Raw genomic sequence first — 13,893 nt, forward strand, 5'->3', positions numbered from 1 at the left:
TTCCCTTCCCCTCATGGTGACTAGGGCACCCCCCTTCTGGGCAGGGGTTATCCCAGGGTGGGTGGGCATCTCCTCCGCCTCCTGACCAGGGCATCCCCTCCCAGGGGCAGGCTTTGGCTATGGGCAGGGGTCTGTTAAGAGCAGGGGCCAGGGTGGAACAAATTCTTGGAGGGGAGGCTTGCCTCCGGCAGCTCCCCGTCATCCCATATCCCTGCTGTTGCTGGGGAGCTAGGCTGAGGGGGCTGAGTAGGGGCATTGCCAGCAGATCGAGGGACGTGATTGTTCCCCTCTATTCGACATTGGTGAGGCCTCATCTGGAGGACTGTGTCCAATTTTGGGCCCCACACTACAAGAAGGATGTGGAAAAATTGGAAAGAGTCCAGCGGACGGCAACAAAAATGATTAGGGGACGGGAGCACATGACTTATGAGTAGAGGCTTTGGGAATTAGGATTATTTAGTCTGCAGAAGAGAAGAATGAGGTGGGCTTTGATAGCTGCTTTCAACTACCTGAAAGGGGGTTCCAAAGAGGATGGATCGAGACTGTTCTCAGTGGTACCAGATGACAGAACAAGGAGTAATGGTCTCAAGTTGCAGTGGGGGAGGTTTAAGTTGGATATTAGGAAAAACTTTTTCACTAGGAGGGTGGTTACCTAGGGAGGTGGTAGAATCTCCTTCCTTAGAGGTTTTTAAGGTCAGGCTTGACAAAGCCCTGGCTGGGATGATTTAGTTGGGGATTGGTCCTGCTTTGAGCAGGGGTTAGACTAGATGACCTCAGCTAGGCTGAGGGGCGCCGTGCAGTGGGGGGGTGGCACTGAAGGGCTGGAGTGAGGCTGAGGGAGGCTGTGCAGTGGGGGGCGGCACTGAGGGGCTGGAGCTAGGCTGAGGGAGGCTGTGCAGTGGGGGGGTGGCACTGAAGGGCTGGAGCTAGGCTGAGGGCGGCTGTGCAGTGGGGGGGGCGGCACTGAGGGGCTGGAGTGAGGCTGAGGGAGGCTGTGCAGTGGGGGGGGCGGCACTGAGGGGCTGGAGCTAGGCTGAGGGAGGCTGTGCAGTGGGGGGGTGGCACTGAAGGGCTGGAGTGAGGCTGAGGGAGGCTGTGCAGTGGGGGGGCGGCACTGAAGGGCTGGAGTGAGGCTGAGGGAGGCTGTGCAGTGGGGGGGTGGCACTGAAGGGCTGGAGCTAGGCTGAGGGAGGCTGTGCAGTGGGGGGGTGGCACTGAAGGGCTGGAGTGAGGCTGAGGGAGGCTGTGCAGTGGGGGGGTGGCACTGAGGGGCTGGAGCTAGGCTGAGGGAGGCTGTGCAGTGGGGGGGGTGGCACTGAAGGGCTGGAGTGAGGCTGAGGGAGGCTGTGCAGTGGGGGGGTGGCACTGAGGGGCTGGAGCTAGGCTGAGGGAGGCTGTGCAGTGGGGGGGCGGCACTGAGGGGCTGGAGCTAGGCTGAGGGAGGCTGTGCAGTGGGGGGGGCGGCACTGAGGGGCTGGAGCTAGGCTGAGGGAGGCTGTGCAGTGGGGGGGTGGCACTGAAGGGCTGGAGTGAGGCTGAGGGAGGCTGTGCAGTGGGGGGGGTGGCACTGAAGGGCTGGAGTGAGGCTGAGGGAGGCTGTGCAGTGGGGGGGGCGGCACTGAAGGGCTGGAGTGAGGCTGAGGGAGGCTGTGCAGTGGGGGGGTGGCACTGAAGGGCTGGAGCTACGCTGAGGGAGGCTGTGCAGTGGGGGGGGCGGCACTGAAGGGCTGGAGCTAGGCTGAGGGAGGCCGTGCAGTGGGGGGGTGGCACTGAAGGGCTGGAGTGAGGCTGAGGGGGCTGTGCAGTGGGGGGGTGGCACTGAGGGGCTGGAGTGAGGCTGAGGGAGGCTGTGCAGTGGGGGGGTGGCACTGAAGGGCTGGAGCTAGGCTGAGGGAGGCTGTGCAGTGGGGGGGCGGCACTGAGGGGCTGGAGTGAGGCTGAGGGAGGCTGTGCAGTGGGGGGGTGGCACTGAAGGGCTGGAGTGAGGCTGAGGGAGGCTGTGCAGTGGGGGGGCGGCACTGAAGGGCTGGAGTGAGGCTGAGGGAGGCTGTGCAGTGGGGGGGTGGCACTGAAGGGGCTGGAGCTAGGCTGAGGGAGGCTGTGCAGTGGGGGGGGCGGCACTGAAGGGCTGGAGCTAGGCTGAGGGAGGCTGTGCAGTGGGGGGGGCGGCACTGAAGGGCTGGAGTGAGGCTGAGGGAGGCTGTGCAGTGGGGGGGGCGGCACTGAGGGGCTGGAGTGAGGCTGAGGGAGGCTGTGCAGTGGGGGGGGCGGCACTGAAGGGCTGGAGTGAGGCTGAGGGAGGCTGTGCAGTGGGGGGGTGGCACTGAAGGGCTGGAGCTAGGCTGAGGGGGCTGTGCAGTGGGGGGGGCGGCACTGAAGGGCTGGAGCTAGGCTGAGGGAGGCTGTGCAGTGGGGGGGCGGCACTGAAGGGCTGGAGCTGTGGGGGTCGGGAATGGGCTGGGAGCTGGGTCAGTGCTGGGGCTGGGGGGAAACAAAGCTCCACTCCGGAGGCAGCATGCTGCAGTGCAGCCGAGACAGACAGTCCCCAGCACAGAGGGACACTGGGGATGCGGGGAAGCCATTTGTGGGGGACGCTGCCTCCAGAGAAGGGGGTGTGTGCCTCATGGCAAAAATGTTGAGATCTGTGCTCATGGACTTCAAAAATTTTACCATGGACATAGTGCCAACCTATGCCTGTATCTTATATAATCAGTCAAATGTGCAATGTGCAAAAACTACCTGACTGGGATATCATTTACTGCCTGAGGTACAAAGCCATACGGTGGAGAATGAGGCCTTAGGTTTCTAAGGAGAACCTTCATTGACTAACCTAATTGGGATGATGGGATTTAAAAGGTTCAGAGCAATTACACCTTTCTAAATGAATAGAAGTCAGGATCCCATCTTCATTATCAGTGCAGATAAAAGGCAAGAGATTCTGATCTCAGTTGCATTGGTGTCAATCCTGAATAGCTCCATTGAGGTCCATAAATGTATTCTGGATTTACACTGGTCTGACCGAGAGAAAAAACTAGTCCTAAGCCTACATCCAAAACAAACAATCCAATAAAAAAATCCGCATATATAGAGCCCAGACTGTACTTTTAAGGCCTGGCCCAAGATGCTGGTGGTATATAGTCGCACTGCCCCAACGGAGGGTGGGGAGGGATGGTGTAGCAAGTTCCTTCCATTGTGCTCAGGCAAAAAGAAACTAAACATCACAAGAAGCAAAGGAACGTACCTCTGGATCTTTCCAGACTGCGGGGTTTCTGTGAAGCGCGTAAATGTGCAGAGACACTAAGCTACCTGGTAAGAATGAGAGAAAAGATCTCATGAGAAGAAAATCACCTGCTACAATATTTTCTTTCCATTTATATTTTTGTATTCCTGCCCCACCACACGATTACTGACGCTCGGAAGTTAGCCATTATTGATTGACTGGTTCTTTGTAATCCTGTCATATGGCATCTGGGCACAGTAAAGCAGCCTTTTAATGACAAATGTCATACCCAGTTATAGAATCACAGAAATGTAGGGCTGGATGGGACCTCAAGAGGTCATCTAGTTTATCCCCACATGCTGAGGCAGGATTAAGTATACCTAAGCCACCCCTGACAGGTGTTTGTCCAATCAGGTCTTAAAATCCTCCAAAGATGGGGATTCCACAACCTCCCTTCGAAGCCTATTCCAGTGCTTAACTATCCTTTTAGTTAGAAAGTTTTTTCTCAAGACTAAACATGCCCAATTTCTTTTAACTTTTCCTCAGAGGTCGGTTTTCTAAACCATTTATCATTCATGTTGATCTGTTCTGGACTCTCTCCAATATGTCCACAATTTTCTTAAAGTGTGGTGCCCAATACTCCAGCTGAAGCCTCACCAGTGTTGAGTACAGTAGAAAAATGATCTTCCTTGTCTTATTTATGACACTCCTGTTAATACATCCCAGAATAGTATTAGCTTCTGCACAATGGCATCACATTGTTGGCTTATATTCAATTTGTGATTCACTGTGAGCTCAGATCCTTGTCAGCAGTACCACAGCCTAGCGCAGCATTTCTCAAATAAGAACATAAGAACGGCTGTACCGGGTCAGACCAAAGGTCCATCTAGCCCAGTATCCTGTCTACCGACAGTGGCCAATGCCAGGTGCCCCAGAAGGAGTGAATCTAACAGGCAATGATCAAGTGATCTCTCTCCTGCTGTCCATCACCACCCTCTGACAAACAGAGGCTAGGGACACCATTCCTTACCCATATGCAGTCAGTGTGGACGCATATGGCCACCAGAGACTTTTCTTGTGGGCACAGCCTCCTGGGCAGTGATTGAGGGGGAAGGGGTGGCAAAGCAGCAGCAGTTGTTGGGCCCAGCCTCCCTCTGGAGACACAAAAGCTGGAGGGACAAATAGCCAGTGAGATCCCCAGCTTCCCAGGGTTGGTGGGGTCAGTCTCCAGCCATCAGGCTTCAGACTTAAGGCTCCATTCCCCGGCCGTACAGTAGCGGGCTCTGGCCCCAAGGTCACCCCACCACCACCCCCCGGCCCTCGCTGTCTCCCCCAGTGCTCCTGGCCCCTGCAGCCTCCATACCTACCTCCCCACCCAGGGCTTAATTTGCTTGCCAGGACTGAGTAAGTCTGCTGTGAAAAGTGATATTTGTATGTCTGTTAATACAGGTCTGTCACGTCTTAGGTGCATTTAACATGTGTGATTTCAGCTTTATGCGGCTGGCAAAAACAAAAACAAAAAAACAACAAAAAAAAGAGAAAAATAACAATTTAAATACTGTTTCTGTAGTGCGGGCAATTCCGCCCGCCATTACACTCAATGTAATTTTGACTATATGCGATTTTTGCTTTAGGCGCTGATTGCAGAACGTAACCCCAGAGTAAGATGAGATGGACCTGTATCACGTTTCACAGAAGACTTAGTAACTAGGATGTCTTAAAAAAATAGCAACCAAAAAAGCAAAAGACATAACAAGAAAAAAAATAAGAACGTGCAAAGCACCTTATTTGTGTTTCTATCCTGTTTAGATTCAGTAAAGAATAGAGACAACTGAACAATATTTTTATTTTTGAGTCTGTAAAAAAAATCCTACATAAATAAAATACATCTGTGCATATTTATTTGTTTTTTCTAAAGTTAATTAAGTATTTTCAGAAAAAATTGTCAGAGCGGCCACCAAAAAAATTATGAGAATCCCTGGCCTAGCGAGTTATTCCCCAATTTGTAGTTGATTTTTCTTTCCGAAGGGCACTACTTGTCTGCATTGAATTTCATCTCGTTGATTTCAGACCAATTCATCAAAATCCTTTTAAATTCTACTCCTGTCCTCCAAGTGCTTGCAACCCCTCCCGCCTTGGTGTCAGCTGAAAATTTTATGTGTACTCTCCCCTCCAGTATCCAAGCCATTAATGAATCATTGAATAGTAGCATACATCCCGTAGTACCCCATGACATACGTCCTCCCAGTTGGACAGTGAGCCATTAAGAACTACTCTTTGAGAACTGTCTTAATCAGTTGTGCACCCATAATGTAATAGTTTCATCTAGACGACACTTGTTTGTAAAATATCAGAGGGGTAGCCGTGTTAGTCTGGATCTGTAAAAACCGACGAAGAGTCCTGTGGCACCTTATAGACTTACAGACGTATTGGAGCATAAGCTTTCGTGGGTGAATACCACATGCGTCTGACGAAGTGGGTATTCACCCACGAAAGCTTATGCTCCAATACGTCTGTTAGTCTATAAGATGCCACAGGACTCTTTGTCGCTTTTTACTTGTTTGTAAGAATGTCAAGATATATCAAATCTACTGCATCCACCGTATCCACTAGGCCAATAACCTTGTCAAAGAAAGAATTTAAGTTGGTTTGGCATCATTGTTTAATTATTTGTTCCAGTATCTTTCCAAGTATTGAAACTAGTCTGGTCTGTTGTTCACCATTTTAAAGACAGGTGCTATGCTTAGCCTTCTCCAGTCTTCTGGGACCTCACCCATCCTCCATGAGTTCTCAAATATAATTGCTAATGGTTCCAAGATTGCATCAACTCTTTAAGTCCCTAGAGTGAATTTCGTCATGCCCTGCCAATTTAAATACATCTAACTTATCTAAATATTCTTCAACCTGTTCTTTCCCTATTCTGGCTTGTGTTTCTTCCCCCTTGTTGTTCATATCAATTGTGTCCATAGACTTAATATTGAACTTGATTACTGAACAGAACTGGTTGAAAATTTTCCAACACAACACCTTTCCATCAGATCGAATGGGTTTGATGGCATCAAAACATGCCATGGGAACATGTCAATTCCATCAAAACTTTTGATGTCCTGCCAGCCTGGAGTCCCCAGGCCGCTGCCAACTGGGGCTGCCTACTGCCTCAGGTAGCCATCTGCCTGAGCATTCAGGCAGCTCGTGAAAGCATCTGCTTTGGGAAGTTGAATCGGCAACCCTGTGTATTTTGGGTAAATAGATTGGAGAGTAAAACCAATGAATACCCTAGGTCCTGGGTGTCATGTATATGCGATGTACATTCAGGGGTGGGGTGTGTATTTGGAAAATCAATTAATGAACAAGTCGCAGTACTTTAGATCTTACTCAGCAGATTAATGTAGGGTGCTAATTCCTGCCCACAGGGAGGTCAGCTGAAGACCTCTTCATCTCTCTTTGAGTACAAAAATCTTGTCAGCTGGCAAAGCAAACTCATCCACCTCCTGTGAGTGGACCAGAGCATTCCCCACATCCTCTGGAACTAATGTCCTTCCCAGTCCCTGACTTCTCTTTTTCCCCAGTCACTTTATGATCAAAGTGCCATTGTTCCTTGCAGTAGATCGCTGTGGTCAGAGGGATATGTGAAATATGGCTGAGACACCTGGCTGGTGATTAATTAATGACTGTGACGGATATGGATGCAAGGAAAATCTTCCTGGATTTTTGGTTCAGCTGACGCTATTAGACCGTCTCTGTTTTGTGTGATGGCAGAATATTTATCCTAGTCCATTTTGGTTATTGGTGCCTATTTTGGGAACCTTCTCCTGCTGATAGTGGAGTTGGGTATGAATGAAAATCCCAGGTCCAAACTCCCTGACTTTGAGGGTACAACTACGCTGCAGATGGGAGTGTGATTTGTGGCCTGTGTACACATACCCGTGCCAGCTTTAATCTAGCTAGCTCACTAAAAATAGCAGCGAGGACATGGCCGTGTGATCTTCAGCATAGGCTGCACAAGCCCACCTGATGCCAGGGGTACGTACGCACTTATACAGCCTGCACTGCAGCATCCTCACTGCTAATGTTAGCACGCTAGCTAGGTTACAGCTAGCCCAGGGATGTCTACATGAGGTGCAAATCACACCACTGGCTGCACTGTAGAGGTACACTGAGTCAGCAGCACGGAAGTGGCTGGAATCAAAACCTTTACCCTGATCTAAATTTCATGGCTTGCTCTTCTCTGTATAAAGGGTCAAATCAGAACTTGTATCAGACACCTCCCTTGTCCACTGCAAACGTTGCAGGGTTCAGAAACTAAACCAAGATTCAGATTCTTATTTCACTGCTTACCTTCCTAACTAGAGTAAACCAAAACTCTGGAGTCAAAACCCCTGGAGCTTTAGAAGTGAGTTCTTAATCCTCATCCAAATGCCATCACTTGGGTCCATAATTAGCTGATACACAGACATACAATACCCATTAGCTACTATATATAAAGTTGCACCACTTAAACATATGAAGAACACAGGAAAAGGGATAGAATCAGACCTTCTGGCAAAGTCCTCCCATCGAAAAATGTGACTGGTTGGTTGAGTTGTCGATACACTTGAGGGACCGGAGGGTAAAGGCGGAGGCTCTCTTTAATGCACATGGTGGTGTAAGGCATGTTACTAAGGTCATTCCTGAAAAGAAACCAAAGATATGTCTGAACATGGGAACCTCCTCCCCAATGCAGAAATACAAGGATGCCTGCACAATCTGTTGTTTCTCTAAGTGAATCTTTTAGATTGCAAACCCTCAAGGGAATCTACAGTCTGAAAGAAGTTCCCTCTTCTCCTCTTCAAATGGAAGAATTCGGACTAAAACTGGGAAACGCTGTTCTGTTTTTCCATACCCAAAGAGCAGTGAGGCCTAAATTCTGCTCTCACCAGCAGTGTGTTCAACTGGAGTAATGCGGTGGGGTTACTCCATCTGTAACTGAGAGCAGAATCTGTTCCACCTACAAAATACCTGATATCCAAAACCAGGATCAGTTACTTATCTGATATCCTGGTTACAGCAGCTCAATATTCTTTCATTACAATATTTTTTAATGAAAAATGGCTTTTTGATCAAAATGAAAGTTTTTGAGGAAAATTTTTTATGGGTTGACCAAAATGAAAAATGTCGATGAAAATCTATTTTTTTGTTGTTGAAATGTTCTGGTTTTTCAAAAGCAGAAACTAAAATCTGAAAAAATGTTCAATACAACTTTTCAGGTTTTTCTTGGGTTTTCGCTTGTGAAAACACAACTCTTTTTCTGACATTTCTTTAAGATTTGTTTTTGTTTTGTCTTCAAAAATCAAAACAAAATATGGGAAATTTTGAAAGTAATGTTCTTAAATTTCCATGAAAAATAATTGGCATTTTTCAATCAGCTCCCGTTCTCTTGTATCAGGAACTCTTTTTGGGACACCCACAATGTCTTCATTTTTTCATTTCATCCATCTCAGACATTTGGGTTTAATAACTTACAAACGGTTTGTCCAAGACTTATTGCTAGATCTGGTACTATTTGTTCTGTTTTTACCAGAAGCCCCAGTCCAGTGGAACAAGCGTTCAATGTAATGAATGCTGTTTGCAGTGAAAGGAAAAGTTAAAAAGCGCAGGTGCAATCAAAGCTGTTCTTTTGCTCAAAGTGCATGTTTAACAATATCCTTCAAGGTTACACAATAAAGTCATTCAGGGCACTAAGTTACTGGGAGGGAAAGTCCTCCACTCTGAGACATATGTCCATGTGGCTGTGGAGTCAGAAGTTAGAAGTAGGTGAGATTAGTACACATATTAAAAAAAATATGTAATTTGGATGAGTATTTCACAATTCCAAAAAACGTCACCACAAAAGAGTCCAACTTTTATGTATATTTTTAAAATATGGTCACCTTGTCCCTCTAACATGATTGGACATCTTAGATGTTTTTTGATCAAATGCATCCTTTGTAGAGCTGGTGGGAAAATTTCTGATGAAGCCGAGTTTGATTGGAAAATGCCAGTTCATCAAACCTACAATTTTTCACAAATGTGATTTGAGTTCAAAGAACATTTGCTGAATCTCAGGAAGTTATGTTGGAAAACTACCGGGTCCCTGCCAGGTGGGTCTGCCCTTGGAGACTGCCCTGGGGCTAGGGAACTCATGCTTTTGTAGTCTGCAGCTCTGGGGCAGCCCCACCATACCAGGACTTCTAGGCTCTCTGTTATGCAGCTAGGAGCCTGGAAGCCTTGGGAGACCCAGATAGAGCTCTCAGATTCTTAGCTTGGATGTCCTGGGAAAGCCCTTCCATGCAGACTGCCACAGGGCCAGGGATCCCAGGGACTCCAGACTCCCAGCAGCCCAGGAAGCAGATGACCCAGGAGACTGGAAGCTCTGGGGTCCCCGACTTTATGTCATTGTTTCCAAAACAATGGTTTGGGGGATTTCCAGTTCACAAGAAATTTTGAATAATTTGGTTTTGTTCTGATTCGGAACACAGTCAAATTTCAAAGTGCCAAAATTTCTCAAACTGGAAATCCCAAATTTCTGCCAGCTGTAATCTTTAGACTGTGACAGATCTGTGCTTCCCTATTTATTTTCATTAATGACTTGGGCACTAACTCTGCCATAGACTGCTTTCATCTCATTGATAATTCGTGGCACTTATTTAGTACATTTCATTTGTAATTGTTTGTCAGTTATAAAACCTATGGCAGTTAATGCCCAAATCAACAATTATCATGAGTAGGGGGTGACAGGCCTATCACCAAACCTTAAGGTGCCATTCATCATTAAACATCTCAGGTGTCTGTGACAAGATAGAACAGGCATGTTAAGCCCGATGCCCAGTTAATGTATATCAGCAGGAATGCTCTGTAGCAGTAAGTGACTTCAGTGGGGTTGATTGAGGGTCTGGCAAGTTAATTCTTAGAGCCAAATTCTGTTCTCAGTAGCAACAGTGTAAGTCTGGAGTAACTCCACTGAAGTCTGAAGAGTTACTCTAGATTTATATTCTCAGACTCTGCACATGCCTAAAATTTAACTTGAGATGTTCACAAAATTTCAAACTCCCATCCCGAGTCTTAATGTGTAATGATTAAAAGCAGAGTCTGGAACATTCTTAATTCTCAGCATTAGCTGTTCCAACATGGATCTTCAAGAGGATACAGTGTGCAATAAAGAAGGTGAAGTCTCACCACTGAATGGTCTCTCTGTCTCCCAGAATCTCCTTGATCTCTTCCCTGCATCTCTGCTGGTGCTCTGGGTGCAGGGCCATGCAGTACAAGAGCCAGGAGATCCCAGTTGCTGTGGTATCGTGACCCGCAAACATAAACGTGTCCACCTCAGCACGTAGATCTTCATCAGGTAATCCTTCTCCATTTTCATCCTAATTTTGGAATGGACAAGTTTGCAATTAAACCTCATGCTTCAGGGTTTAAGACAATCTCTAGCTATTAGAGATGAGGATAAGACCTAATGTGGTGGGCAGATTATCCCACATCTGCTACTGCAGGGTTCGTACAACTTCTCTCTAGGAGCTGGCCACTGTCAGAGACCGGACTAGATGGGCCTCATGTCTGATCCAGTGGCAATTCCTGTATTCTTTTGTTCATGTTCTGAATTTCCACAAGAACCCCCCACAAAAAAATATATATACCATTTGAGGAGTTGCATATTAAGAATTAATTCAATCCAACCACTTAGACACCCTGTGGCCACATTGCTGTATAATGAATTCACATAGATGGAATCTGAGAAAGAGGAAGAACCAATTTTGCTGTGACATCAGGTAGTGCAGGTCTGACACAGACAAACACAGTACTTTTAGCTAGAGCTGGGTGAATAATGGATTATTCAGTTCTCATGTAATTCTGAAAAAAGCTTTTTAAAAATGATTTCAGGTTGAACCAAAACCAATTTTTTTTTCAAAATGTTTGGCGAATTGAAAACTTAAATTGAATGAAACATTTTGTTTCAACAAACTTGAAATATTTCATTTAGATTTCAACCATTTTAAAATATTTCAATTGACTTTATTAAAAAACCAAGCACATCCAACCAAATTCATCGCCCACTTATAGCATGGTTGAATTTGACCTATTGCATCCAGACATTCCAAGCACACACAGCAGCCAAAAAGACTAGAAAAGGGAATATCTGGTGAGGAAACGGCAGTCAGCAATGCTCAGGTATCTGCCAATGATTCTTAATGAAATGTGCCCATGCTATAGTTACAGTTAGTTCATGTGTGTTCTTCAAGACTCACCTTGGCACACAGAAGAATATCCAGAAAGTCCAAGTGCCTCTTCTTCTGGATCTTTTCAAGCTCTCGCTCATCCTTGAGCCACTCCTTCCTCTCCTTGATCACCTTCTCTAGGGAAAGAATGATCAACATATGATTTAGTTACAATATCACTGTGATTCACTAGTAATTCAATCACCTGGGAAGGCAAATGGTGGAAGACCCATCTCTAGATACATTTAAAAAAGGACCAGTCAAATCACTAGAAAAAAAGAATACTTTGCACCTTTCAACAGAGAATCTCAACGTTCTTTACATTCAGTATTCTCAGAACTCTTCTGTGAAGTATGTACGTTAAGTGGTATTTCCCCCTTTTCCTGGGTAAGGAAATTTAGGGCACAGAAGTATTAAGTGATTTTGTTTCAAGGTCACATGAGAAATCTGTAGCAAATGCAAGAATATATCTCAGATCTCCTGGCTCCAAGTCCTGTTATAATCACAAAACCATCTCATGGAATAGCTCCATAGATTCTCCTACCTTTTTGTTCCAGGACCACTTAGTAAGAGAAGGATTATCTCATGGGTCATATTCCCATCCCATTGCAACATTCCAATCCCACCACAGCTTGGTTCTTAGCAGATTTCATTCTGCAGATTGCCAGGCAGGTCTCTGTGGACTGACTGTACCCCACAAGCGCAGTTTGAGAACCATTGGATTAAATGACATAGCACTCTAGATTCCACTGTATGATTCAGTTAATGGACCAGAATGTGGGGTTCTCCTGGTTAGTGGAGATTTCCTAAAGCATAAATTTCAGGACCCAGGTAATCTGAGGAACATTCAAGGTCTCTTACCACTGGTAGGGTTACCATATTTGACAAATGAAAAAGGGGACCCTCCATGGGGCCATGGCCCCGCCCATTTCCCCACCCCAGCCCCGCCCTAACTCCGCCCCTCCTCCCTCCCACTCCCAGCCACGCGAAAAGGGCTGCCCGAGTGTTACCGGCTTCACGGTTTGCCGGGCAGCCCCCAGACCCTGCGCCCCTGGCCAGCGCTTCCCCAGCGCAGCTGGAGCCCGGGAGGGGAAGCGCCCAGCCGGGGGCGCAGGGTCTGGAGGCTGCCCGGCAAACCGTGAAGCCAGTAGCGCTTGGGCTTCGGGCAGCCCCCTTGCCTCCGGACCCTGCGCCCCCAGCAGGGCACTTCCCCTCCCGGGCTCCGGCGGCGCAGGGTCCGGAGGTATGGGGGCTGCCCAAAGCCCGTAGCGCTCGTCTCTTAAACAGAGCCAAAGAGTCAGGGGAGGAGCAGAGCTGCCGCGGCCGGAGGCTCTGCTCCTCCCCTGACTCTTCGGCTCTGTTTACGAGCCAGGCTGCCCGAGCACTACCGGCTTCGGGCAGCCCCCATGCCTCCAGACCCTGCGCCGCCGGAGCCCGGGAGGGGAAGTGCCCGGACGGCGGCTGGGGTCCGGAGGCAAGGGGGCTGCCTGAAGCCCATAGCGCTCGGGCAGCTCAGCTTTTAAACAGAGTCGAAGAGTCGGGGAGGAGCAGAGCCGCCGCGGGAGGGGAAGTGCCCAGACAGCATTTTCCCGGACATATTCGGCTTTTTGGCAATTCCCCCCGGACGGGGGTTTGATTGCCGAAAAGCCGGACATGTCCGGGAAAAACCAGACGTATGGTAACCCTACTTACCACCACATACCCCCACTTTTTAAATCTAATATCTTCCAGTGTGTCTCCCCTGTCTGCCCAGAAGGCCATCCCTCTTAAGAGACCCAGTATCTTGAGCATGGTTAATATCTCAATTGTACAGACGAAAGTCTTGAGTCAAGAGAGGAAAGAAATACTTGTATGGTGATGGACTATTCTGCAGGCATTCCGGAAGCGACGCCCATGGGGACTGAACCAGTAGATGAGATCATTGTGGTACAGAAACGTCCTCGTTCTATCTTGTACCATGGATGTGAGCTGTCGTATAGCTTTGAGAAATGTATTCTCGCTAAAGGGAAGACAAAAAAGGGCAGTTTAATGTGTGTTAATTAGGGCTGTCGAGCAATTAAAAAAATAATTGTGATTAATTGCACTGTTAAACAATAATAGAATACTATTTATATAAATATTTTTGGATGTTTTCCACTTTTTCAAATATATTGATTTCAATTACAACACAGAATACAAAGTGTCACTATGGTAGCTGGCATTGCAAGATATTTATGTGCCAGATGTGCTAAAGATTCATATGTTGCTTCATGCTTCAACCACCATTCCAGAGGACATGCGTCCATGCTGATGATGGGTTGTGCTCGATAACGATCCAAAGCAGAGCAGACCGATGCATGTTCATTTTCATCATCTGAGTCATATGCCACCAGCAAAAGGTTGATTTTCTTTTTTGGTGGTTTGGGGTCTATAGTTTCCGCATTGGACTGTTGCTCTTTT

General features: G+C 47.5%; 1 protein-coding gene across 1 annotated transcript in view; it reads right to left on the minus strand.

Moving 5' to 3' along the window:
• The window catches only part of LOC128841672 (cytochrome P450 4B1-like), a 28,426-nt gene that overhangs the window by 2,415 nt on the left and 12,118 nt on the right, over nucleotides 1–13,893 (minus strand). The window contains exons 6-10 of the mRNA XM_054036933.1: nucleotides 13,302–13,453; nucleotides 11,485–11,591; nucleotides 10,415–10,605; nucleotides 7,757–7,890; nucleotides 3,242–3,306 (exon numbers count right to left, since the gene is read on the minus strand). Coding sequence (XP_053892908.1) covers nucleotides 3,242–3,306; nucleotides 7,757–7,890; nucleotides 10,415–10,605; nucleotides 11,485–11,591; nucleotides 13,302–13,453 — 649 coding nt within the window. The remainder of the gene's footprint in view (nucleotides 1–3,241; nucleotides 3,307–7,756; nucleotides 7,891–10,414; nucleotides 10,606–11,484; nucleotides 11,592–13,301; nucleotides 13,454–13,893) is intronic.

Source organism: Malaclemys terrapin, chromosome 8 (assembly GCF_027887155.1).
Source record: "Malaclemys terrapin pileata isolate rMalTer1 chromosome 8, rMalTer1.hap1, whole genome shotgun sequence".
NCBI lineage: Eukaryota > Metazoa > Chordata > Testudines > Emydidae > Malaclemys > Malaclemys terrapin.